The following is a 27479-nucleotide window of genomic DNA, read 5'->3' on the forward strand; positions in this document are numbered from 1 at the left end:
ACTCACGGTTGGCCTTTGCTGCTCAAAAGGGATTTTGAATTGACCTCATGACACTCAGCACTCAACACGTAGACATTTTGATCTACTACAGCATCACTGTGAGGTATTGTTTGGAGTATTCTAGACTTTTAGAAATACTGAGGCTCCCTGCCAACTGTAAGCCATTTAATCGGTTTGTCTTTTGACAAGTCAATATCAAACAGAGAGCTTCATTTTCTTCAATAGTTTAACAAACATACAGACCCGTATATGACTGTATATCTGTGTCACATTCTCAAAGCGGAGGATTCACTGCTTGTCTCTTGTTTTATATCATTGTAAACCGAATATCTGGGGTTCAGATTGTTGATCCAACAAAAGCAGACATCCGAAGGCACGGCCACGGACAAGTGATCAGTTAATCAGTAGGAAACACAATGGATAGAATAGATTAGTGGGGAATGAAAATCCAAACTGATATTTCTCAAAATGAAGCTGTGCATGGTTTCTTAGAGCCATCCCCTGAAAACAAGTCCTTCACATGGCCGAGGATCAAAAAAAAACTTTCTGGCAGCCACAGCGCCGGCTGTCATGTGTCTGACGCTTTTCCTCAACTTCTGTTGTGTTTGCTGATGAGGAATTTCAAGGTTTACGTCAGGAAATGTTTCTGACTTCAGACTATCCTGTTGTGATACCTCTATAAAAACACAAAGTCAAATAAAACAAGGTGTTGTATATGGACTGACATTAATACCCCCCCCCCCCCAAACTGGTTATTTATCTGATCAATTTAATGATCTGATCACATTTAAGTTTATTGAGCAAACAAACTGGAATCCCGTTTCCCTGCTTCAGGTGCGTCTGCACAGTTATTATTACTCACTTATTATACTGTTGTATGTTTCATTCGTTTTGATTTTCATTTTTCCTGCTCGGTTTAGTGTCGGTTAGTCTCCGGGGTGCGTTTGCTGGTTTCAGGTTAGTTTTAATTGTTTAAACACATTTGAATTAGTTAGGTTTTTATTATAATATTGTAACATATCTGTAAGGGGCTCAGGCTCGACGCCTCCTCATACCTCTGACAAGAAATTTTTTATTTTGTGAGGATACGATATCATTTCACTATTTTTTATTCTTGTTGCTTTAACTCGGACGGCTTTTAGTTTTTGGTTTAGTTTTAGTTTGGCCTAACTTCAGTAACCTCGGCCCGTCTCCTCAGACATTACTCACCTGATGGAGCTTCTTGGGTTGTACTGCACCACTGCCTGCAGTCTCTTCTTCTTTGGTGGATGAGGACATTACAGGGAACACAGAACAAGCACCAGGACTACTAACTGTAAATGTGTGGCCACATGACAGTCAGCGAGCCAGAGCCAAAGGCTGCTGTGCCCCAGTGAACACTTAGAAGTGATCAATATGTGGCAGCCTCACTGTTCCACCGTCACAGGAAGCTTCACCAGCAGGTTTCACCACAAAGTGTAATGATCCCAGGCCATAAAAGGCATTCCTCCCCCAGTACTGACGGCTCTAACGGGGAATAAGACCCTCCATTTACCTTTCCACACTCACAGCTAACTTTTCCCTCCTCAAGTACTTCAGCTCCATCAAAGCAGCCCCCCCCCCCGACCCGAACACCAAGGTGGGTTTAGCCAGTAACAGCGGTAATCGATGGTATTGATGGTCCGACTGTAAGTAAGACAAAAGCAGCCTTGTTAGAAGGGAAAGTGTCCGGTACCTGAGAGCAGGGAGCTGCTGCCGCCGCCGCCGCTGCTGCTGCTGCTGCTGCTGCTGCTGCTGCTGCCGGAGCCGCCGTCCCGTCGTCTCCGCGCTCATATCCTGCCGCCGCAGCGGGCGGTTTTAGCAAATGTTGCTAATGTGGTAGAAAAGTTAGTTTTAAGGGCGACACGGCGTTAGAGAGCGGAGGGGGGGGGGTGGGGGTGAGGACGGAGGGAGCGTCATGCTGGCGAATGAGGAGGGGCGGCAGGGGAGGGAGGCTTAAAGGGGACCTAATGAATTAGCTAAGTGGCCGCCCCCCTCCCTCCCAGACAGGTCCGCAGGTAGAGAAGCTCCGAGCAGTCAGACAGGCAGCATGCTGGAGGGAGGGAGAGAGAGAGGGGGGGGGGGGGGCACCGTCTCCGAACCTCAGACTGCGTCACAGCCCCCCCCCCTCCAGCACCAGGCTGCATGTTAGCCTGAGTAAAGTGTCTCATTGTGTCAAACACAATCAGCACTTTAACTGAAACACAGGAACCATTTTGTCCTTTCATGTAGTTATTTGTAGTAACGTGATGAAAACAGCAGCAGGTCACTTGGAAACACTTTAAATGCTTTTAAGACATTTACTAAACCCTTAAACCCAGTCAGTGTAACACCCCCCCCCATACATTAAAAGTCAGTTATAATCAAACACTGTTTAGTCACTTCAGTACAGTGTGACTAATGTTAGCTGCTGGCTAACGTTCGCTAACATTTTGCTGTTTAACTTATACTGACAACTCGTTCTACTGTTAGCATTTACCGGCATCCCATAATTTGTTACAAACGGCAAAAAGTAGTCTCAACTTGTACACAGAGAGTTGGGAAATGTTGTCCGACATCTTCACCAGCGCTACGTAGCTCTCAATGCTAGGCTACTAGCGGTTCCTTCAGAGATACATGGTCCCATTTCACATGATCACTCCTTTTAATCCTTATATACAGAATAGAGCAGGATATATACTCCGTTTATTAGGTCCACTAAACTAAACTAATGTTGTCCAATACGACAGCCCTGCAGTAAATTACCAATATTCTGTGCACCCCATTTATATCAACAGGTGTAGACTAAAGATATAAAGGTTGTGCTGTACTGTTTTTTTTAGCAAGGTGTACCTAATAAAAGGGCAAAAGCGTATTTAAGGAATAAAATCCCCCTTAAACGAGCCTCTGAGACACTAAAGCTCTCAGCTCTGGTATGAGTTATTCCGACAGCTTTGTTGCACACGATTAACGGGACTCTCTGTGGAGCCACAATCACAAAACATGAAATCTAATGAGTCAGCATGCTCTGTCCCCACATGCTTGTCGGTTTGCTGAACTCTCAAAAACAAGACGAAAAAACTCTCTTCCATTCGATGACTAATTCATAATGAAACTGTTCGACTCCACATAGTCACAGCTCAGGGATTTGTTCGCCAACGGTTGGAAAGAAAGACGAGCAGACGCTATGTAAGAAAAGTTGTTTTATTTCATCGACGGTACTTCCACACTGGAACACAGAGTCAAACTCCCCCCCCCCCCCCGTGTTTTAAACAACTTAAGACCACAAATGAATCCAACATAAGGCAAATGCGCATGTCAAATTTTCCAAAGTCGGATGAGAAAACAGGAGTACAATCACAACAGCTGTATGCAGAAAACACCTGCACACACAGCACAAGTAATAATTCACTTTGGATGTAACACGCACGTCGACAGCTTATGTGCTGCTCGTCGTCAAAATATCCTCTTCGTTTGTGAGAAGCTGGTCATCTAAAAAGGAACACTTTGACGTTTGGGAAACCCTCTTGTTTGATGACTTATTCAGAGCCAGAAGAGAAGATTGAAACCTGTATCATCTATGTGAGGCCGGCATGGAGACAGTTTGGGTGTCTAATGTCTAATGACTAATGACTCTAATGACTAAAACTAATTACTTGTTGGTTATCATTTGTTTGACGTTGACTTGTTCTAGCATGTAGCATCTCAAGCTGCCCTCTCCCTGTTTTGTCGCCAGGTTTACGCCAACTAACATTTTGGGATCAATCTGACCAGAACCTGGCGCGTGCAAACACATTTTCAAAATAAGAGACCCGAGGACATTCAGGCTTATGGGTGATAAGACCGAAGCGCACAGTGTGGCCGACCAAAATAGATGATAGCTATCCGATTGGGTATATGACAGAGAAGTGGAAGTGGTGGCTTAAACCGTCTGAAAAGGACATAGCAAAAAAAAAGTCCACTGTTTCTAAAGAGAAGTCTGATTCTGAGGAAGTAAAAAGAAAATCCCCCTACTTCTCAACTGATTTATTATCTCAGTTAATTAGAATTTTGAAGTCTTCTTCCGTAGAGCATGCTCATGCTCATTTGGAAGTGAAACTAAAATAGATGATAAAGCAGCATATGCTTTAGGGCGGGCCTTGTGATAAACCAATCAGTGGTGGTGCCTAAACCTAAACAATCAGACGTGGGGGGGCTTTGTTGGATTAACACGACTTCTGGTTCCAAAACCAAGATGGTGGCATTCAAAATGGTAGTACACAAGCCAAAGGACGATGTCACACTGGATACACCCACCTCTTATATATATATACAGCCTATGGCAGGACTAGTTCGACACAATCTAATCTGGACCTGGCACAACTCAGGTCCCAGTTCATTCTCAGTTACTATGAGCCAAGCGGACCAGTGAAGGCTTCTAGTTTGCACATAGTCTTAACCTTGCTGTTAATCAGACCTCTTGTACTTCTGACACGTTTGCTAGCTGTCAAGATGACAGTTTTGGAGTGCAGTGTATTTATCCATGCTGGACTGACGCTAAAAGTCTTGCTGTGCTCCAGGATTAGCTCTAAGCTAGGCCAAGCACTTAGTGGACGCACAAAGATAAACCTGATGTCAATCTTCTGCGACATGGCGGCAACAGATTTCTCCCAAACCGAGGGTTCCTACAGTATTATGGCACAACTTTGTCTACGCACACTGACGAAACAACCATTCAGATGTCGATTAAAGCATATCTCAGTCCAGTACTGCATATAAATGAAGCACAAGTAGTCCACATTTTTACACAATCACTCAAAGAGCACATGTCACTGTTGCACCAAAAAGAATACAGAGAACATCTAGCATAGTCTTCATCATCATCCATTATTATTATTATCATTATTGTTATTATTAAGTGTTCCCCAAAGTGAAAGAGCCAACACAAAGGACAGCATTGTGCCAGTTCTTCAGCAACAATGACCTGAAGATTAACACGCTACGAAAATGACACAGGGGAAACATCAGTCCTTGGACCATTGTTAAGGTTGCTAAAATGCATACAGTAAAAGTATATGTTCAAAAAGGAGACTTCACAATAACAGTGTTATACAGAAATACTGACACAATGATTCCAAAGGAGGTTTAGGGGACAAACACACTGTGGCCAGCTGGATACAACTTACGGAACATAACATTCTTGAGGTAATCACTTCAGGATAAAGAGACGGTAAAACGTTCACTTCATTTCGGAAAAAGTTAGAAGAAGAATTCGGATTTTCAAATAATCTACCATCAAAAGAAAACGGGCCTCACACATGAAACGATAAAAACACTACATTTCTTATTATTATTGTATGCAGACACACACGCACACACTTAATTTTTTTTCGTATTTCCACGTGTACGGTACACTAAACCACGAAACGATGTTCAAATGTTGGCGCGATTACAGAGAGATACTGTGGCTTACATTCACATGGTTTCTCTGGATGGGTGAGGAGTGTATGCTTCCTGTGCTCCACAGACGGCGGCGGGGTCAGGTGGGGAACTACAGGCAAAAATGGAGGCACATTCCTCTCCTGAGGCAGAGGGGTAAGGGAGGACGTTTTTTCTTTTTTTTTTTCCATTTTCCTTTTTTTTTTCCTTCCTTTTTATGACAGACTCTCGCACCTCTTCAGCAAAGAATCCGGGGGCCTGGGGTAGTAGCCGGTGGTGCAGGGCTTGTCGGGAGAAAACCTGAGGAACTTGTAATCCAGAGGAAGATCTGGAAAGGGTGAAATCAAACAGGAAAGTCAACTTCAAGTGAACCACTGCATGCGCACGTGGCCACCAGTACTTTTAACACACCACTGCTGCTAAAGAAGCGACTGCAAATGTTCAAGAGTAATGATTCATTATTGGAAAAATGTGCAAAGGCACTTGTTGTTCTTAAGGGCAGGCTGTAATCGGTAGTCACGCAGGCCAGAGAATGTTGGACTTATTTGTGCTTGAACTTTTGTCTCCCGAGAGACAAGTCTGACAAAACACAGTCATCAACTACAGGCCTGCAAACTCAAGTGTTCTGAAACACAACCTCTGGCAAACTCATTTTCAGAGAAAGGAGAGTGTGATAGTGGCACGGGGCTCGCCAACACATCCGCTCTCTTGTGCAGACCAGCACAGAGTGATTCTGTATTAGGCCATGTGCCTTCTTTAACCCCTTTTGCCAGGAAGGCTGGCAGTACACAGGGGTCAGTATGCCTCAAACAAGGGGCTTTTAGGCCAAAGAGCATCTGAAGATCTCCCCCCCCCCACACACACACCTTTCCGATGCTAAACCCGACATATGCACACCCACTTCATGCAGTGACTGGCTAGGTATGCGTAGCTAAGACTCTTCACACAGCTACTTCCATCTCTTCTCCCATGTACAGATGAGTCCAGTACCATTATGGCTCTCAAAGTTAGGCATGTCCACTCAAAGTGCTCGTTTGATCCACTGACAGGCTCAGATTGTTATTCTTAGTGTCTGACAGCATTATGGAAAGGATCCCTACACAGAGAGACCTATTTGTAGAGTAAGATCCGTCTTCTCTCACCAGCAACCGCTGTTTTTTTTTTGCTCTCTTAAACACCAAAGTTGCATAAAGTCCGATGTTCTGCAACGTAAAATGACTGAATGTTTTTGTCAGTGGAGTCTGGTGGCTTTGAAGAGAGCAACCTGAGCCTGTCAGTGGCTTAGACAAGCACTTCCAGTGGACCTACCGTGATCAGGTGCAGTTGCCTTCAGGAAGCCGTTGCAGCCATTGCAGGCAGTTTAGCGTCTGCTGGCTGAGGTGATCTATTGGACCAATTCCAATTCATTCAAGACTATGAGTCATCTAGACGCCCCAAATAGGGGCCCGGTTTTAAAAATACCAGAGTTCTCCTCTAGTTTGACATTGCGGATGTAAAACTATCTGCACACGGACATTCTGTTGTGCAACTCTGCTGCAGTGACAAAGTGTATTCCTTTAACGGCAAAATACACATGATTAACGCAGAGTATCTGCAATGTGTGTCAGTGGTTGATTACTCAAAGCTTTTTCTCCTTGAACCTTTCAACAGCTTTGCCAAACCAAAAATGAGGAAATGGAACCTAAAGCAGGGAGTTTTCACATTGACATTTCAGTCCAAATCTGTGAGCTAAAAAAAAAAATGTGGTTCTTTTTCTGATCCCAGATTTAGATTTAGGAACTGTACAAGTTGAAGAAAAGTCTCATTACATTAAAACGTTCAGCTTACTGGATCTTCAAACTATTTTTGTCTTACTTCCTGCTGCAATTAACCAGATGTCAGCAGGCGTGAAAGTAGCCCATATCTGAAGTTCTCTCTTAGGGTCTCTTTTGTCATTCCCAGCCTCTGTATGACTGCCTGCATAAGCAACTTCTCATAAGCACAGATGGAATATCTTACGTTTACATTTTCCCAGGCAATAGTTTGGCAGTGAAAAGGAAGCTGGAGCTGATTTTGTTGTTTCATATTTTGTTGTTATGGCTGATACAGGGGCAGGATCAGCAAAGAAAAGGAAGGAAGGAAAAAAAGAAAAAGAAAACCTAAAAGGGGCCTTGATAGAGCACGGGTGACAACACTGATTGACTTTGGTCACTCATTCAACAGATGGAGAGAATTGGAAGATTTGGAGGATCACAACCTATTCATGACATGCACTGTACAATATGGTTCTACATCGAAATATGAATTTACATTGGTGGCAAAAAAAAGCGAATAATTCAACAGGTATAAAAACGTTTGCCTCGGACCTAGTTAGTTTGAAGCTGTGTGACATGAGATCCAGTCAAACAGTGCTGTGGTTTCGTGCAGTCAATGAAATCCGTACTCCTGCAGCAACATCGTGAACACATCAGTCTAGTCTATCAGTAGTGGTCTTCTCACCACTAACACTTCTACCACTTCTACCAAAGAATCTAAGACATCAAAACTGAGATTTCCTGGCAACCGCTGTGTAAAACACCTCCAGTTTGGGCCAAACACCAGGCACAAGTACTGCAGCAACAGTTCATAAAGATGAAAGCACAACAACTGGGTTAGAAGGAAGTGGGAGCGGTTCACCTAAATTCAGGTCATTCAGCTCCACGTTACACAGGCGACTGCTACCAGGCAGGAAGTGCTGCGCAGCAGTGACACAGGAGTTCATTTCAACATCTTCAACATTCTTTATCCATTTTTCCATTCTGTTCTGTTTTGGATTACTTTGTGGCAAAACAACTGTTGCCTCACCAATTAAGCCAGTCTGATTCTACTTTCTCATCATCAATCATGTCAGTGGTCTGGATTTAAGCTGGTCTTGTTTTTCTTCTGTATTCAATTATACATTTATTGTGGTCTCTTATTTTTTTGTTTTTTTCTTATCTCCATCCAAAAACTGCAGATCTGTAACACTTGCGGTGCAGTTTCATCCAGGCTTTTGTCTCCTCCTTCCACATACCTGCTATGTGCTCCACACTAGGGATGGCCATAGTGCTGTATTTGTGAATGCAGTGGCAGCACCAGGTCAGCTTCTGGCTCTCCTCGTCTCCTCCTCCGCTATTATGTACGTCGACAAAGTAGGAGCCCCACTGATTGGACACAGCAGAGGGAGCCTTCATGCCCTGCTCCTGTGGAGACAGTCGACACACAAGCCAAAGTATGCAAGTGAGTGTTAAGACTCATTTTCAGACATGTGCAGACCTGATAAAAGGAGAAGGGATGGGGGAATATAGTGAGACACCAACCTGGGTTTCACCCAAGCAGCTTTGAGGGTTATTTTGACTACTGCATGAATCATTGATTCTGAGAAATCCCCCATTTCGCTCTTTCTCAGAATGAGTCAAAGAACATCAATACACCTCAGAAGCAGAAAGAGCTGGTGAGCAGCGATTATCATGACAGCAGGATGTGGTGTTTAAAAGTAGGATGTAATAAGATACAAACTAAAGTGATAAATGAGTGCATTGTGTAAGAGACGATAAAAAGATCTGTTAACGTCATGCTGTCATGGAGATTTGCACTAAATCTAAATATTGATGGCGACCATTGTTGTAATTTCAGGATTTTAACATCAGTGGACTTAAGGTAAAGCAGGAAGTGGAATTGGTAGTAGCATAAAATTGAAATGAGATGCAATGGCTGCAAAAAAACCTTGCTCATATGTGGGTAAAACTGACCCTTGACCATAAAAACATTGTGACAAAAACAAAACTCTAATTTTCTATTCTTCAACCAAGTGAAGTGTTGAAAAAAATGGAACAATGTAGGACTGTCGGAAGTGTTTCTGAAGATGGGCTCTGATTGTGAAGACTTCCACATGCTGAGGCAGAAACCTCTGATATAGTTCAACACAGATGACAGGGATCAAACTCATCCCAAAAGATACCGAACAGCCCTTAAGTGAAGTCACAGATATATTGCTTGGATGTCTGCCGACCTACCACGAATGGGCTTTAGACTTCTGCAGCATCACTGACACGCACCATCAGTTTGGTATCTGAGATAATGTCGACAAATGAAAAAAGGGCCAACCACAGGAAGTGGAAGTCATCCTTCCCATCACCATCAACATTTCATCTGTCAGCCATGTTGTTCTCATCATTAGTCATCAAATGCACATTTAAGACCTCTTTACAGCTCTTGCTTTATTACTAGACAGCTGGAAACACCAAGTTAAAAGATGGCCTTTTAAACTCATTAGCCAAGTAGCGAGCTACAGCTGAGAGAATCTGCTGCCACTGCCACCAGGAGCCTTGGTTGTTTTAACACTGATACAAAGTCAATTTTCAAACTTATTTTTGCAATCTATTTGACCTCTTTATGTTAAGTTCTCACTGCTGCCTCACAGCCACAAGGTTCCAGGTTCAAATTCACCGGCCTGCAGGTTGGCAGCTTGTTTCCGGGTACTTCGGCTTCCTCCCACAGTGCAAAGACATGCAGGCTAATTGGTGACTCTAAATTGCCCGTAGGTTTGCTGCGATGTGAGCGTGAATAGTTGATTCTGTGTGTTGGTCCTGTGATTGACAGTTGACTAGGCCAGAACGTAGCCCGTCTCTGGCCCAGTGGGAGCTGGGATTGGCTCCAGCCCCCCGTGACCCTTACAGATAAGCAGTTTAGACAATGGACGGATGTTGACATCCCTTCTTTTTGCTCAAAAATGAGCTCAGTATGAAATTTCTCTGACTTAACCAGTGTCTATTATTCTGTAATGTAGAATGCGATAACACTAGTGGACATTGTTAGAAGAACTGAGAGCCACATCCCATTTGGTATGAATCTACAGAAATGACAGCGAGTTGATCAGAAAAGTGAGTGGGTGCATTATTGTTTCTAACTTAAACATGGTCTGGTCCAAAATAAGAGATTAGGATGGCAGCCAGTCATACATATGTATATATGAGTGTATGTATGTATAGTATATATTCTATATATAGTATATAAAGTATATATACAGTATTTTGCTTATTTTTTTTATCAATTTAGAAAACTCTAGATCAATCATCCAACAGCTGTAGGAGGATTAAAACTGGGGGAGGAACAGCCAAACTCTGCTACCAAGGTGAGGCTGGTGAAGACAGTTTGATGTCACAGGTCATCATGTTCAGACTGAGCACAGCAACAAGACACCAGGTGGTTCTACTGCATCAGCAAGGTCTCCCCCAGGCAGAGATTTCAGAGCACACTGGGGTTTCAGGATGTTCAAGCTCTTCTGAAGAAGCACAAAGAAACGGGAAACGTTGAGGACCGTAGACACAGCGGTCGGCCGAGGAACCTTAGTGCAGCAGATGAAAGGCACATTATTCTTACTTCCCTTCAAAGCAGTGCCATCAGTTCAGAACCAGCAGAAACCAGTGGGACCAGGTACACCATCTACTGTCCAGAAGTGGACATGGAAGAAGTGCAGCCAAAAAGCCAAACCTCTGACGTGGAAACATGGCCAAGAGATTCAACTATGTACGAAAACAGGAACTCAGGTGCAGAAAAATGGCAGCAGGTGCTCTGGACCGATGAGTGAAAATTCTAAATATTTGGCTGCAGCAGAAGACAGTTTGTTCACTGAAGGGCTGGAGAGCAGAACAATACTGAGTGTCTGCAGACAGCAGTGAAGCTGCTGGAGGTTCAGTGCAAGTTTGGGGCTGCATTTCTGCAAATGGAGTTGGGGATTTGGTCAGAGTTAATGGTGTCCTTAATGCTGAGAAATACTAATCCATCATCAGTACCATCAGGGAGGCGTCTGATTGGCCCCAAATTGATTCTGCAGCAGGACAATGACCCCAAACATACAGCCAATGTCATCAGGAACTATCTTCAGCGTGATTTTTCCTCTGTTCACTCACTTTGCATTTTGTAAATTGATAAAAATGAACTGCCTTCCACCCTCCATCTTTTCCATAAACCCGTGGCAGCATGCCTGATTCTACATGTTTCTCCATCAAATGTGATAGCATCAACATTTAGCCATAATGCTTTTAGGAAACCAACATACATTTAAAAACTGTGACGAAAAAGAACTTTAAGTTCATGTATCGACTAACACAAAGGCTATATGGTGGCATTAGGCCAGAGGAAGGGGGGAGAGGCTCACAGAGTTGGGGGAGGGGTTTGGGGATTAGAGAGTGGAGGTTGGGTTGGGGTGGCAGAATGGCTGCTAAACGGAAACAGCTGCTTCAGTGAACTTACCTCAAACTTTCCCTTTTTCTCCAGCGGCTCCACTTGGGCCTCATTGGACATTGCTGCGTTGCTCTTCAGGACGCCCTCCCCCTCCATTTCCTCCACGATCATCACTGTCTCCCACTTCCCGAAGCTGCTGGCAGGGAACATGTCCGACCTCATGCTATCTCCAAAATATACTACCTGCAGGGTGAGGAAAGAAAGAGAGGACAGCTCGTTTACTTTCAACAGCTACTCAGTAGAGTAAAGTGTAAAGTGAAGCCTTCTCTTTGTCAAAGTCAGCTGGCATGTGTCTTATGGCCCCCCAGGGTGAGCTAGACCAGACACGGCAGGTCTGCAAAACCCATCACAACCTCTTGACCATCACATCTCTTTTGTCCTCCACATCTGGAAAGAAAAGCAAGCCGAGGCAGGCATGACTGAGATGCATTCCAAAACTGAAGTTCAGACTGCTCGAAGCTTTAAACCCCAATTCAACCACCACTTCTTTCTGTTCCTTCAAACAGGGGGAGAAAGTGGAGGAGTGGGGAATGCTGGAGAGTAAAATGACAGGACACAGGAGTCTGAAGTCACTGGAATACTGAACAGTTACAACACAGTTTGGAATATTTATGCAAATGCTTCGAAGTGAATCCACATGCAAGTGCAAGGGATCAACAAATGAGCTGGTTATTGACAGTACGTGTCATTACTGGCATTGGGGCAGCACTGCTTCACAGGACCACATGGAAAAAAGCACTATCACATGCAGTGCCTTTAAAGGACCATTCTGGGGTTTTGCAAGTTTTAAGAAGAAGAAGAAGAAGGCACACTGTGTTAATCCCATTAATCAAATGAGTGTGTGTAACATGAAAATGTTGCTCATAATGATGAGACCACAGAACATGATCACTTCTCCCTCATATCTGCAGAGAACCATTATCTACAAATCCTGCATACTGTCCACTTGTCAGTGCGTTCTGTTCAGTTTTAGATTTTCTGATCATTCAAGGTACCCACCGGTTTCCATCCATAGTGTTCAGTAACAAAATAAGTTCGCTGACTCTGAAGGTTGAGCCCCCAAGTTGAAGAAAGTAAAAGAAATGTAAACAGGTAAAACCAAGTAAAATTCAAATAGATGAACATTAGCATTTTAAACAGCACTCCACGTTCTTAATGAAATCCGAAGACCTGAGTTATACGGTTAGGCTCTCTAATGAGCCATCCAATGAAAAATCATGGTCTGTATTGTCACTTGAAAACCTTAAGATGAAACTGATAACAGAAAAACTCAAAGTTTAAAGCAAACTTCATCATGTAAACTCTTTCTAGCCTTCTCAAATAGGGATAGTACACACCCCTGAGTCAGAGGGCCATAAAGAGGATGGTAAAGCATTCCAGTAGCTGCGTCCCCCCCCTCCCTCACAGAGCTGTGCTGTGTCTCAGGCCCGTCCTTCCACATGTAAACAAACAGACGGGCTAATCGGGGCTGCTGTGGGCCCGGCCTGTGCAGAGGGGGCTGCAGGAGCCACATTTCCGTCAGACTTTCCCAGACTGCCCACAGCTGGTCGGCGTACCCCGAAAAGCCCCACGCCTCTCATTGCTGAGCAGCACTGCCGCTGCCAGAGTCATGGGATCACTATGATAAATATTTACAGAGGCCGAGGATTCCAGCACAAAGGCAACATACTATAAAAAAGATTCTCTGTCAAACGCAGCCTCAAGTTGCTGTATTTCATCCTTGACCCTGAACAGGACCTGCTTTCCACAGAGCAGCTTCTATCGGCATTTACTGAGTGTTGTTATCAAGACTTTCTCAACACAAAGACAACGTAAGAATAAAAAAGTGTGCGGCCATTTAATGAATGGAGTCCAATCAATTCCAATATAATACACAGTATAGTGCTTTGGTTCACAGTTTAAGAACAGAGACATCTCATTCATTTTTTATTATCTGGAATTACCACCATTGTTCTTCTTCCAAAAGTCAATTTACTGCTGTAAAGAGAAACTATCTTGGATTAGGGTCCGTCTGTCTCTTTCCAAGATTTCTACATTTGTACTTTATTGTACTTTAGAATGAACTCAAAGGGCTATAGACTATAGAGGTCCCCAAAACAAGGACTTCCAATTGGACTCCTCTATTGAAGGACATGGCTTGCTTAAGACTTGACTCCCTAAAGACTTTTTAACTTTGAAAAAACCAGGACGAATAGAGAATAAAAGAGTGGCAGGACGTGCATGGACATGCCTCTGCATTTGAAGTACTTGGTGCCATTTATACTGCAAACAGATTCAATACCGCCTTGTTAAATTCCGCCATTTTAATTGTCTGCATTCTATGACATAAAACACTTCGGACTGGACTTGTGCTTGACCTTCAAGATCGTGTCTTAACTTTACCTGTTTTAATGATCTTGAGACGTTCGACAGCTCTGCTCAGCACTGAACTAGACCGTCGCACCAAAGCACCGTCAACTAAGGAAGGTGGAAGTTTCTCTCATCTATATCTGTAGCTGCTCATTTCATATATCCATGCCTTAGCTAACATAGCTTTTGTCAGCCTAGCCACTGAAGCCAGTCTGACTAATCCATAACAGGAAGTTAAGGCCAACTAACCAAATAATACCTGTGCATTGCTTTTCGGAAGGTTCATCATTGAACCTCCATGCTGCAGAACATTAAATCAGACATACGTATGGTTTATTGTTTATCATTCAGCATAAATACTTTGAAGGAGCAACCAGCTGTCATAGTGTTGAGCCATTTTTTTTTAACTATGATCAATCTTCACATAGTCTGAAATGACAATATATGTATGTATTGATTATATCTGCCGGTGTGCTGCCGGATCAGGAGTGCTTTTCCAGTAAGAAACGGCTTACTCACCTTTAAACATTGTTAAACAAAGGGAATCGATAAAACAGAAGTGCTGCGCAAAGAAATGGAGTTTTGACAGACTGCTGATACTGCAGTTTGTTTCAGAGTCCATTCCTTACCATCAGAAACAGCTTACTGCAGCTTTAAGGCACACATAGCGGTGGGCTGTGGACCCCCGTCTCTTATCAACCCATCACTCAGAGGAGCAGTTAAAGCTGGGGCTGGGTCCAGGTAAACAGAGCTGCAGGCATGCAGAGGAGCCTTAATGAGCCCATTGTACTGGACACCGTGTGGGGCCCAGGAAGCCCGGGAGGGGGAGGGGCACGACAAGACAGCAGGGAAAAAACATATTCAGTCCCAAAATGTAATATTACTCTTCAGTGAAAACATTCTGCCAACATAATGTGGTCATTGCACGTGTTTTCAATGCAGTGGAGACCAAGCAGGAGAAGGCACATCTCCCTTTCTAATTATTGGCATTAAAACAGGTTCAGTTTTGTTATGACTTCTGTTGACTTGGTTTACGAAAAAGGAGGATCGATACTAAAAAAAATGACACCTAGAAATGAGCCCAACCACCTTTTTCAGGCCCGAATCTTTACGATTGTGTCCCAACAGCTGCACCGTGACCCCACCAGGTTCAGCGCTGTGCTGAGAGGGAATTGTAATCTTCCCTGAATGCCTCCATTCAGCCCACCTGCATTAAGTCGTGTCAGGTGAAAGTGGAGAGAAGTGAAAACACAGAGTGCCTCAGGTCACCCCGGAGGAGTGTTTAAAGCGGCTATAAGTGCAGGTTGACACTGAATTCCGCGAGAGCTTTCTCTACGTGGCTGGGGAACAGAGGGGGCATTGAGCAGAGGGCAGGAAGGAGGGGGGTGGGAGAGGAGCTAGAGATGTGGACGATGACCAGAACTGAATGACAGCCTGTGTCTGATCTGTAACGTTTAACTGTTGCATTTCCTTCTTTTATCATTTTATCCTGTGGGACACTACAATACCCACAAGCTTTACACTGATGCAAACCTTTGCTAAGTGAAGTAACATTCGTGGCAACTTCTTGGCTCAGTACACAGCAAAAAACCCATTTGGAAATAACTGAAGGTATATGTGAAGCCATTTCTAATTTTTGAGGAGAATAAACATTGAAAATCCGGGTTCATTATTTCATTATACCGTGCAATGTGATCAGGAGCAGCTAGATGTTGGCAGGGCTGTGCAGAAACATGTCCCAGAGCTCAAGCCCTTCTAGGAAGGCAAGCTCAAAGAAATGGAGCTATGGTTCAGAGTTTATAGTGAGAACTGTACTGCTGATGAAAACGCAGACAGAAACGTGGGCAACAGAGATGAGTTACTGTTCAGGACATTAAGAGTGGCTGCTTTGAAATGAATTACTCAAGCGCCTTGGTGGCTACATAACCGCAACATCACCGGTTTGACTCTCGCAGGCAAACTTTGTTGTATGTCCTAGCCCCCTCCTCCCCCCCCCCCCCCCCCCTCTCTCTCCGCCTGTTTGGGGTCTGCTTCTTCACTGTCACCTTTTCTTGTAAAGGCTAAGATGCTCCAAAAAAAGTATAATTCATTCAGTCAGTCTTTCAATCATTCATAAATAAATGAATACATATATATACATACACACACACACACGCCTAAATGAAAAATAATAAAAAATAAAAGCCTGTCCTAAGTCAGCGTCCCGTGTTTGTGTTGATAAATGAGGATTGTGCCTGTAAAATGAACCAACTCATGACTTTGTATCAGTGACTGATGCCTTCTAAGTCAGACATGATGTCATTCCTCTGGGACTGTGGGCAGGAGTGAAGTATTACAAATCAGTAGGCACTTTCATATTCGGGGCTGTCGCATGAAATTCTAACATTTGCGTCATCTGACAGACACAGTCGTTCATTTTCATTTCAAAAACAGTGGCTCGGATCACTGGTTTCCAAACCTTTCACACACATTAGCACGCTCCTTTCGAGCTTACTCTGGAAGCAGTCCGGTAGATTCTTTTTTTCCCCACAGATGTGGCATTTCAGTGTGGGACAGCGAGGCCCCCCCCTCTTCCATAAAATGCCATGTGCCAAGTAGCTTTCACTCGACTGTCTAATGCAAGTTTTTGTGGCTGGCTCAAATTCAGACTGCTGAGGGCTGCGATGATTCAGCAAGTCTATTCAATGTGACGGCTTTTGTCCTTCTATTCATACTCTGCAGTGCTGCTCCCCGGCCCTGATATCTGAACTTTATTGTGATGCTGTTTCCAGTGGAAGTGTAATAGAATAACGCGATAAGTCGTTTAAACATGAGCACATGTTGAACAGGACTCAAGGAAAGGTGTATCTCCACGTGCAGGTCTTCATATCCCCAGAGAGGCACCTGTGTAGACATATTCCTACAGAACAGGCTGTATTGTATATATAGTAAGGAGCATGAGGGGAGGTGGCTGCTCTCTATCTCTCAGCATGCTGGCACACAGCGGCCTTGTCGACGGTCATGCCAAGGGGCCGTGTTCCTCCTCTCCATCACACCAGTGTGAATCTCCCTTGTTGATTTATCATGAAGTCCTCATCTCTTTCAGCCTCAGCCAAAAACCAGAGTTGGAGTCAACCTCAAAGCGAGGCCGAGACGTTGTCGAGCCAGAGGTCTAACTGCCTCGCTCTTGTCACATGGCGCATCGCCGGGCGGCCGGCCTACCTTGGGCTCTGGTTTCCCCGTCATGGTCTTGAGCAGCTCGTGGAGGTGCGGCCAGTTGCCCTGGGAGTACCAGCCAGGTTTCTCCAACGACGGCAGCCCCTCGCTCTCCTCCACGTCGTTCACTGGATGAGAGGAAAGAGAATCAGATCAAACGGCCAGCTGCTACATGGCAACAGTGCCTCTGGTCCTCTAGCACCAAACATCATCAGCTAAACCTCATCACAGCACCCACCCACAAGGAAACAATCATATGGACTGTGAAGCTGCTTCCAGTAGTCCTACTAAGCAGCGGTTCCCTGCCTCGGGGACAGGGCCTCTCATTTTTGTAACATAACACAACATCTTTTGTTTCTGACAGCTCTAATCTTCGCATCATCTTGTGAATCACTGGATAATTTAAACATTCAGTATTTCATTCTAATGCTCATTCCTGTTCCAGATTTAAAGTTATTGAAGGCTGAACAAGAAGGAAATCAACCAGGGAACAAGGTTGAGTGAAACAGTAACTGGTCCCTTCAGATCCAGCCATGCCACTTCCAAAACTTCACATTTACCCCCCCCTTGGAAATGTGGTAGCCGTGCGTTCAGCCATGCAAGACATCCAGCCATTGTGAGCTCAAGGAGCTCATGAATAAGGATTTTCTACTTTTTGGCCACAAGTTTTAGGTTTGCTTAGAAGAAAAAGGAATTCAGAGATCTGAGGAAAAAAAAAGGAATTTCTTCTGGCGTTGCGGTTTAACACTGAAGCGATATAGTGTAATAAAACTAGATCATAAAATTAGAAATTAATTTAAAAAAAGTTACAAAGTGAAAAGATGTCAGGCTGTGCATGGGCACAGTGGTACTTCTTGGTAGTGCTAACATGCTCACAGTAAAAATAGAAATATCTAATCACCTTAACCCCCATATAATCTATCATAGTGACTGCTGTGTTTATATTCTTATTTAGTGTGTTAGCATACTAACCTTTGCTAATTAGCATTAAACACAAAGCACAACTGATGCTGATGGGAATGTAATTAGTTTTGCAGGTATTTGGTCATAAACCAAAGTACTGGACCAACTGAAAATGTGACCTGCTGGTGGTGCTAGATGAAAGTTCAGGTGATTACTGAACTGATTCATCCATTTGGGGGCCTTACATTTCAGGAAATATAGCAATAATATACAAATATTAATTAGTGCTTGGAACACCGCAGGGTGCAGAAGAGGTCATGTGTGCTGCACACTTTCTAAAAATGACTTCCATGAACAGAGGGTGGCAGATTTAGCGTGAGGAGGTCTGGATACCATCCTATTGACAGACATGTGTCAATGATGTGCTGATAGAGTCGTGCATCACAAGCCCTCTAACAGCTGTAACACAAGCTGCTTTTCCCCGCAGGCTGACTGGCCCATACGTAAAAAAAACATGTTGGAGATGTTCAGCAGGATGCAGTCAGTGCTCTACAAACACAGACCTTTTACCATATGGCCAGCTGACATGCTAAACTTCTAAACAGACAGAGTTGAGCCGTGGACTGGAGCTCTAGACAGATAATCAACTTATCAACACAGACAACAATCAGGCTGTTATTGGGCTATTTCTAATTAAAGCCCACTGAAACTTTCTCTCCTGAGATTTTGCGGTTGTTTACTTGGTGTTGTCCTTTATAACCTGGAGTCAGTGAAGGGATGACGTGCAGGAACGTGCAATGAGTGCTGTTGCTTTCGGCAACAACTGCAGCTGATTTCAAAAGGCATGTCTAAGAGGAGCGTGAAATCTGTAATGCAATTCCACAGGTAATTACCATAATTACAATGGAAACTGGACACAAAGGTTTGGTTCTGATTTCACTCAAGCTTACTTAGATTTTTACTTAGACTTACTTACTTAGATTACTTTCCAAAAACATAATGGTTTTATCTTTGTCACCGCCCAACGTGGCTTCTTATTCAATTGTGTTTGATATCATTTCAAATCATTTGAAGATTTTTTGGACGTTTTATGGAAATGCTGTATTTTAAGGGCACACTCTGTTGATTCTCCTCACGAGGATCAGTTTACTCGTCTGGATGAGTACATGAGTACTACTCGCTCTGAGAAAACCGTATAATGTATAGTGTCCTCTGTGGCTCTAATGAGATGAATAACCCCCTGATGACGTCATAGTGATGTCATCAAGCTTAAACTATTCATTTGGACTATGGGAAATGTAATATCTGGTGATCTGAGAGTCTGGTCCTAACTAGAGACTAGAAGTGATGACATCTCTGCCTCTGCAGCTTCAATTTTGATCACTCGTGTTTTTATTTCTCTCCAGCAAGTTCATGGAGGTGCAATGTCAAACAGCTGGAGAGGCCCTTACAGTTCTCTGTCTTTCTTTTTTGTGTTGGTACTGTGCTTCCATTTTAGCCAGCGCTCTCTCTCCAACAACATGAGACAATCCTAGTGAAGTCTGATGAATAATGACATGTGGGCTGAAAGTCATTATGAAACAGGTATGACGCCAGGGAAGTTTGAATATAGTCATTGTTGCTCACAATGTGAAAGTAATGCAGAGCCTTTTAAATGTGCTATGCTTTCCTTGACTGTTATCTAGGAATCAACAGACAGCCTTCTTTGAAGTAACTGCTCTTGTGGACAGGCGATGCTCTTTAAGTTGACTGACTTGTGTTAAAGAGCAGCAGCAGCAGCAGCAGCAGGTTTAGAGAAGATCCTCTATCCCCTCACTGAGAATAGCATGGTGGTCTGTAGAGTATAGGCCACCACAGGTTCAAACTGAGGTTAAATATCCTATAAATATTGTGACAGGAGAGAGTGAAAGAACAAGGATGAGCACCTGCACATGTGGGAGTGTACACACACACACACACACACACACACACACACACACACACACACACACACGGTGACAGCTGTGAGGACCCTGGACTTTGACAGAAAGAGGAATAAGTGGTGTGCAGCCTGGACCTCAGAGAAGTGCTAACTGTGCAGCTCCACTGAGCAGCAGCTTTGAAGACATCCTGTGGCATTTTCACTGGAATAAAAGAAGACGGTGAAGTGCAACAGAACAGAAGTATTCTGCCGCTTCAGTCATCACCTAAATGATAATTAACGCTGTGTTCTTAAAAGGCTGGACTCGCTCGCACAACAAGCTTCCAGTTTTTTAAGCACAGTCAAGACCAAGATAGATGACACTTTTGTTTGTTGTGGGCACAAAATGATCATTTGTGCACAGAAGATAAAGAAGCCCTCGAATTACACCCATGAACCTGATCTCACCTGGGAACGATGCCTTTTTTCAAATATTCTTACTCTTCTGTTCTGTAGGCCCTCCTCTCACACAATGAGCCATTGTTGGAGCAGTGACACTGGGATCTCCTGTGAGAGTCTGTGTTTTCATTATGATGTAGGTTGTCTAGTTTGAGAAAGGATTCAACCAAAAAAACAAGAATAAGAATAATAAATCAGATGATTTTTCAGAAACAATCGACCGTTTGATGAGCAAATTTGGCATCTCCACATTCAGTGTGCACGCTGAATGAGCAGTTAAGGGAATGTATTGTCATGGTTCAATTCAATTTTCAATTCAATTTATTTGTATAGCCCAATATCACAACAGGGTGTCTCACAGTGCTTTACAGAGTTCACTGAAATAGTGTAAGCGAACAAACAATCTAATAAAGAGTCCAGCAGTCGATGAGGTCAATGGATCAGTCCGGTGGATCAGTCCGAGGCATCACCTGCCCTTTATGACCCTCCTTCTTCGGGAAGGAAAAACTCAAAAAACCCAGTGGGAAAAGAGAAACCTCCGGGAGCACCACAGTGAAGGAGAGATCCAGCTCCCAAGGACGGACAGGCTGTAGCCTTGGACAGACGCACATCCATTGGCTGGTGGAGAACCACATCAGCGGGGCCAGGACCAGGATCCATAGGAACCAGGGAACCACATCAGCAGAACCAGGACCAGGATCCACAGGAAGGACCAGGATCCACAGGAATGGTTAACTGACCCTGGCCTTTCACCTGCTCTGCCAGGCTTGTGAGAGTGGTCCCACACTGTCCTTGTTGTTATTGCTTGATGTGCAGGGTGGAGACTGGATTCTCCAGTTTAGACTAGGTCGCTCAGAGGAGCTAATGACTAATGAAAGTGTTTATTCATATAGGTGAAGATTGACCAGACGTGTTTCCACATCACATGGTCTCCTTCCACAGGAAGCAGCATGTTTGCAGCTTCACGTGGCTTCAGGGATAGCCCTGCTGTGGGCTTCAAGAAGTTTGAACTTTCAAGTGACCATCAGCTAAACCCCTTGTCCCGTCGTTGCTTAGCAACCATAACAAGACACAGCCGGTCTAGAGACGAGTGCTATTTCACTACATATATGTGACATTAAAAGTCACTATAATGAGGAAAGACTGAAGTTTTCACTTTGCCATTTTTGACTTCATAGCTGCTTATCTTGATCAGGACTCACTGATATCAGGTCCTTCCTCTCCCCCGCAGACGTAGAAAAGGTCTTCCATGCTTTCATCTCTTCCCGACTATTGTAACACATTTTAATCAGGAATCAGCAGGCAAAACATCCATAGACTTCAGTTGGTACGAAACGCTGCTGCCAGGCTTTTAACATGTACAAAGAGAAGTGACCACATCGCACCAATTCCAGCAGGGCCCTACTGATGGTTCCAACGAACTCAACTCATCACTAAAGGTCAGCTGTGGACCTCCCTGCCTGCAGGCAAGCACACTCAAACTCCTCTTTTAAAGCTCTTCATAAGACTCACTTTTACTGTTTTTTTCTTAACTATTAATGAATGTTGTGCTTTTATGGGTCCATGTACATATGCATGTATATGTGTGTACATGTACATATTTTAGCTGCTATTTCTACTTATTTTATTGTTAGCTGTTTATTTTTATTGTAAAACACTTTGTAACTTGAACTAGGTGCTATATAAATAAAGTTATTATTATTATTATCCCAGCATGCATTGTGCTTATTGCCAGTGTAACGTAGGGCTAATACATTCACATATAGGCTATTTAGAATCACCTGGCCTGGCCTGCATGTCTTTGGACAGTGGGAGGAAGACCCACACATGTCCAGACAGAACATGTACAGAAAAGGCAACAGGTCATGAATCAGTGAATACAAGGAGTGGAAGTTTTCCTTAATCACTTCTGAGCTGATATATAAGCTTATAAGCTGTACACACACTGCATGTCATCTCTACAAATGCTTGGGAACTGTTTAAATCATCAGCTCGAAACTTTCGATGTCACATTCTTCTTCTAAATAAAACTTATGAGCTAATAAATACAAAAGAGAAGTTTAAGAGTGCAGAATAACAAGTGATGTCTCCAACTAAAAAAGGAGTGGCTAGAGTAAGAGCAGATGCTGATGCTTTTTCTGCCAACGTGGCAAAACACAGGAAGAATGAGGGAGGGAGAGAGAGAGAGAGAGAGAGAGGGAGAATATTTGAGAGAGAGGATCATCCTGTCTTCACACATAATGCATCCCCAGTGTTATTGCTGGCAGAGAGACAAACCAGATGAGGGCAGCATTCCAGCGGGCCGTGTGCCCTGCCAGTGCACACCTTCAACATGAGCACCCCCGATCGGATTCCTGGGCTAATGAGAGAGGGAGGACAGCCCGGGAAGGTAACCGGAGTTATGTGGGCCACTGATGACGAGGACCTGAGCCAATGAAATGTTGGCAGCTGATATTAACCTCGCTGACACAACAAACAGCTGTTTGAAATTTCCACATTAAATTTAGAGTTTGGGGAGATTACAGATGGACTGATTCCTTACAATACGCTCCCAGAATAATTCACGGGATGAACGATATTGCAAGCGTCTGAAAAGCATTGCTATGTTAAAGGGTCAGTTTACCCAAATTACAAAAAAAACCCATATGATATTACTTTTATGTGCCCAGGTTTTAAGATATCTGTCTGAGAGATTTCTTCTTCTACCTCAGTGCCATTAGAGGTGAATTTAGTTAGTGTGGCTAAAAGCTCTTAACAAACAAGTTTGGACAGAGAAAGGCTGATATGTCGTAAACATGTCCTGACTCCAGCTCTACACTGGAGCTCTGAATCACACTTCCAGAGAGGAAGCACGCAACTCTGCGACGGATGTTTTTCATTATGAGTTGACATTTTAAAGATTATATGATTTATCAAACAATAGATAGAGTCCAGTGGGGCGTGAGGGCTACAGGCCAGTACTCACCAAGGGTCCTAAAGGGCCTCTGCTGGGGCACCAAGGAGAAGAAACCGGGCTTCAGGGCGTTTGTGATGATTACGTCAAACAGCTCTTCGAAATCCTTCCTGTGACAGCCAGAGAAACAACATTAACCTCCGTGATGGACGCCCGGCCACTGCGTGAGCGACAATGCCTGGACGGCATCCAAATACACAGTTACACAAGCACACACAGAAAACAAACACTCTGTACAGATGACGGGAACCATGGCGCAATAAACAGTGTATACACACAGTGCTGTAGAGTGTAATAAAGTAAACACTGTGTGAGGGCAGCATACACTCCCACAGTGCTACGGCCACGAAGTGATAGGGAGCATGTTGAGAGCTGGATGGTGTCTCCAAGGAGACCCGAGTACTGCACGTATCTGTACAGCATACATGTAAGGAGACTCTATAGAATCTTCCATATAAGGTGAAGAAACTACAGCCTTATGAAACAGGAAGGACTTCAAACTGGGAAGCTCTGAACATGTAAACCAATCAGTTTTCGACGGTGACGGTGTTTATGAGCACGTTGAGCTGTTTTACTGGATATATTTATCATATTAATGATGTTACAATTTGTTCATGACAGGCCATAAAGCTCATTTGGAGTTCTGTCATTATATTATGCCCTGTATGACCACATTTGCCATTAACTTGCTTTTGCTTGCTTTTTCTTGTATTTAATCTAAAAGTTCTAACTTTTATTACAAATGTTTGTGTAAATGTTTTACCATCTATTTGTGAGTAAACTTGCAATTACTGCTCATCGGAGAACTGAGACGTTGAGATGTCACATACAAAACATTTGCATACAAATGATTTAATGTGGCTACATATTTTAAAGCTGTGTTAAAATACTTAAATAGCCTGGCAGTGAAGTGTGTCAGGATTTCAATCCATATTGTGCATGTTGAAGCTAAAACAGGGTGTTGAATTCTTTAACAATATCTATATAGATGGTTGTATGCATCTAAGAAGAAGAGAAGGACTTGTCAGGGAGCCCTGGTAGCTACGGGGTTTGGGCTCTGACCGTGAGACACAATGTCCCTGATTCATGTTCAGCCGGGGAGCTTTGTTGGATCAAAATTGAGTCTAAGTCTAAGTCTAAGTTCAATCTTGGAGTTGCATGCATATATGGACTTATGATGAGTCCCAATTGAAGTCAAGATCTGCTGAATATAGTTATTAGTAGTCTGAAGCAGACATTTGGACTGGTTGCATCTATGGATCATTATACAGGAGAGGAAACAGTATTTTGACTGGTACAGATGTGAATCATCTGTCTTACTTTTCCGATTGTTACGACATGTTGGAGCTAATTTCACACAGTTGCAGGAGATCCTTGGCTCTTTCTGGAATGTTATCCCTTCATTTAAGCCAGAAAAGAAGCTCAACACATCAGAGGACTTAGCAACTAACAAATCAATAAACTATGCGGCACTCGAGCCTTTATCTAGTCGCGCTAAATATTAACAGCGGCTCCTCTGGCCAGCCTCCTGGGTTTTGACTAGCAGACTCCTGTAAGACAGCTCTGACCTTGTTGTGCTACTTCTGACAGCTGACTGTCACTGGCCTCTGGCCGGCCCAACACAGTGAAGTGGCTGGAAGCCAGTGACGGTGTTCTCTGGAAAAGGATGTACTGCATAGTGACGCAGAAGTGGAAGTCTTTCACAACAAATTGGTTTCTCAGCAGTAGGAGGGAGAGTGAGAGAGAGCGAGAGAGTCAGTTTTTGGTCCTGTGCTGCCCACACTTTAAGTTTGGAGAGAAGGTAGGTCCACTAGCTGTGGGAGTAAAGGGTAACCCAGTGTGTCAATAAAGCACACAAAATCTGAGAAAACGAAGCTGGCCTGACTTCCTCTTGTAGCTATCACAACATAAATCTGCAGCCCCCGACCTTGTAAAGCAGTGACTTGAACATGATTTTGAGCACACACAATTGTGCACAGCTGGGGCTCTGGCTGCTCTACTCCGGAGGCGACACACGCTGTGGTGCTGGAGGTCACAGACACAGGAGGGAAGGAGGGGGCGGGGGGGCAGTGAAACAGTGGGATTGGTGGGTGGGTGCGGGGCTGCTAGTAAGCTTAACAGGAAATGGTGAGGAGGGGTGGAGCGGGGCCTGGGCCACAGAGGCCCCGTGAGACAAGCTGGCATCGAGAGCCAAACAGATTTACCTCGACCTGCTTGTTGCCCCTCTGCTGGACTGCAGAGAACAATCAGCTCTGAGCACGGAAAGTGGAAAGGCAGACCACCTAACCAGGCGAGCGCGGCGCAAGATAACAACATCTTCCATAGAAAAAGAAGGGCTTACATTTGTTGAAGCGCAGCAGCAACATGGACACTGGGTTTTTTCAAGGCTCTCTTGCTGCTTGATGGAGTGTATAACAGGGCTTAGGCTACAAACATAAGCCTTAAGCACAGTGTGCACTGCACCCAGAGGGAGGCCGGTAATGAACAAAGCCAGTGTTCAACTGCAAAAAGCTTTCAAGACAATAACTCCTTTTGCTGCTGCACACATACAACTATACAATGATTAACTGTGAGCATGTGGATGTGTCTGAGTCTGTGTCTTCTTTCAAGTCACTCCTTAAAATGCACTTTTATGGGACAGCATTTCCTGGTTTTACTTTAGCTGCCCGCTTATTTACCTGATTCTATTTGTTTTTAATTTCATATTTATCATTTGAATCTTTTAACTTTGTACCTTACAATGCGTGCATTTTCAGTGGTTTTTAACTCATTTGAATCACTCTGAGTTTTAATTATCTCCACCAGGCGTGAGTCTGGAGGAGATCATGTGTTTGATCGTGTGTGTGCATGTGTCTGTCTGTCTGTCTGTTCACGGCTAATCTCCAAAAAATACTGGACCGATCAGCTTAATTTTTGGCTGGTGATTCATCTTATTGCGTGCGCTATACTGTCATTGACTGCTGACTCCTCATTCCCCTTAACTGGCCTCAGGTAGGAGCCTCATGTGATCAAGAACTGTGTTAGTTTGAAACCAGAGGATGACTTTTAAGGCGTTCGGCCAGGTTTAAAAGCTCTTTGTCTTTGTTACGGCTCATCCATAGAAAGGTTTTGTTTTGAGCCAGAACATCTGCAGATAAATTCCATACCCAAAACGATACCACATGAATTTTAATAAATCCCTGTTTTTCTGTTTTCTGATTTTCGCCATCTTGACTATATGTTTTTTTTTTAACAACTTACAAACATATACATTTTAATTTAATAAAAAGTGAAATAAACATCTTGTAAAGCTTACAGTAGTTATAGATTTGGGTTAGGCCAAGCAGAGATCACCTGCTGGAGATCTGCACTCTAATGAGGGCACTTTTCTAGCTGGATTTGTTTTTAGTCTGTTTTGAAAGGTGCTAAATAAATGAAGTCTACTATTATTATATAGCATGCCAAATAAGGATATTTGACTGAAATGCGTTTAATTGGCAGACCCACTGGCGGTTCATGATACTTTTTAAAGCTGTATTAATTGATTCTTTTTTAGCAAGATGGCTGCAGCAGAACAAATCAAAAACATCTGATATATCATTACCTTATAAAGTTGTTAAGGGTCACTTCCGTCCACTCACACATCCAGCAGCATTTGGAGTAGTTTGTCATGAACTCACTCTCCCTGTAGTTCAGCTTTGGTCTCCACTAACTCCAGAGAAAACTGAAAAACTGCTGCCCAACTCTAAATACTCTTAAATCAAGGTCCCGCCAAGAACTAAACTGACTACTGCTTTTTCCTCTTTTTTTTACATTTTATATTTGATAAATGAAGCATCATTGATGACAAGTATGGGCACTTTTTCAAATCAAGTCAGAGGAAAAGAGAAAAAGAAGTAGCATTAATGTCCTGTACTGGCTGCTGAAGGCTGCTGGGATATGTACGATCGTATGAGACAGCATCATATCAAAGAAGGACCGAAGGCATGGAGAGGGCTGTGAGGAGTGTTGTGAGTTGAGGGAAAACCAAAAACTGCCAGCTTTGGACTGAGACGGTTACGGTTATAAATCCTGTGGGGGCTG

At 43.6% G+C, this 27479-nt stretch overlaps 1 protein-coding gene across 1 annotated transcript in view; it reads right to left on the reverse strand.

The window, feature by feature from the left end:
• Positions 1 to 3215: 3215 nt before the first annotated feature.
• nt5dc1 (5'-nucleotidase domain containing 1) overlaps positions 3216 to 27479 on the reverse strand; it is a 51493-nt gene continuing 27229 nt past the window's right edge. Inside the window, exons 8-12 of the mRNA XM_070849399.1 lie at positions 23430 to 23527; positions 17209 to 17330; positions 11668 to 11841; positions 8447 to 8615; positions 3216 to 5743 (exon numbers count right to left, since the gene is read on the reverse strand). Coding sequence (XP_070705500.1) covers positions 5631 to 5743; positions 8447 to 8615; positions 11668 to 11841; positions 17209 to 17330; positions 23430 to 23527 — 676 coding nt within the window. The 3' untranslated portion in view covers positions 3216 to 5630. The remainder of the gene's footprint in view (positions 5744 to 8446; positions 8616 to 11667; positions 11842 to 17208; positions 17331 to 23429; positions 23528 to 27479) is intronic.

Source organism: Pempheris klunzingeri, chromosome 18, assembly GCF_042242105.1.
Source record: "Pempheris klunzingeri isolate RE-2024b chromosome 18, fPemKlu1.hap1, whole genome shotgun sequence".
Classification (NCBI taxonomy): Eukaryota; Metazoa; Chordata; class Actinopteri; order Acropomatiformes; family Pempheridae; genus Pempheris; species Pempheris klunzingeri.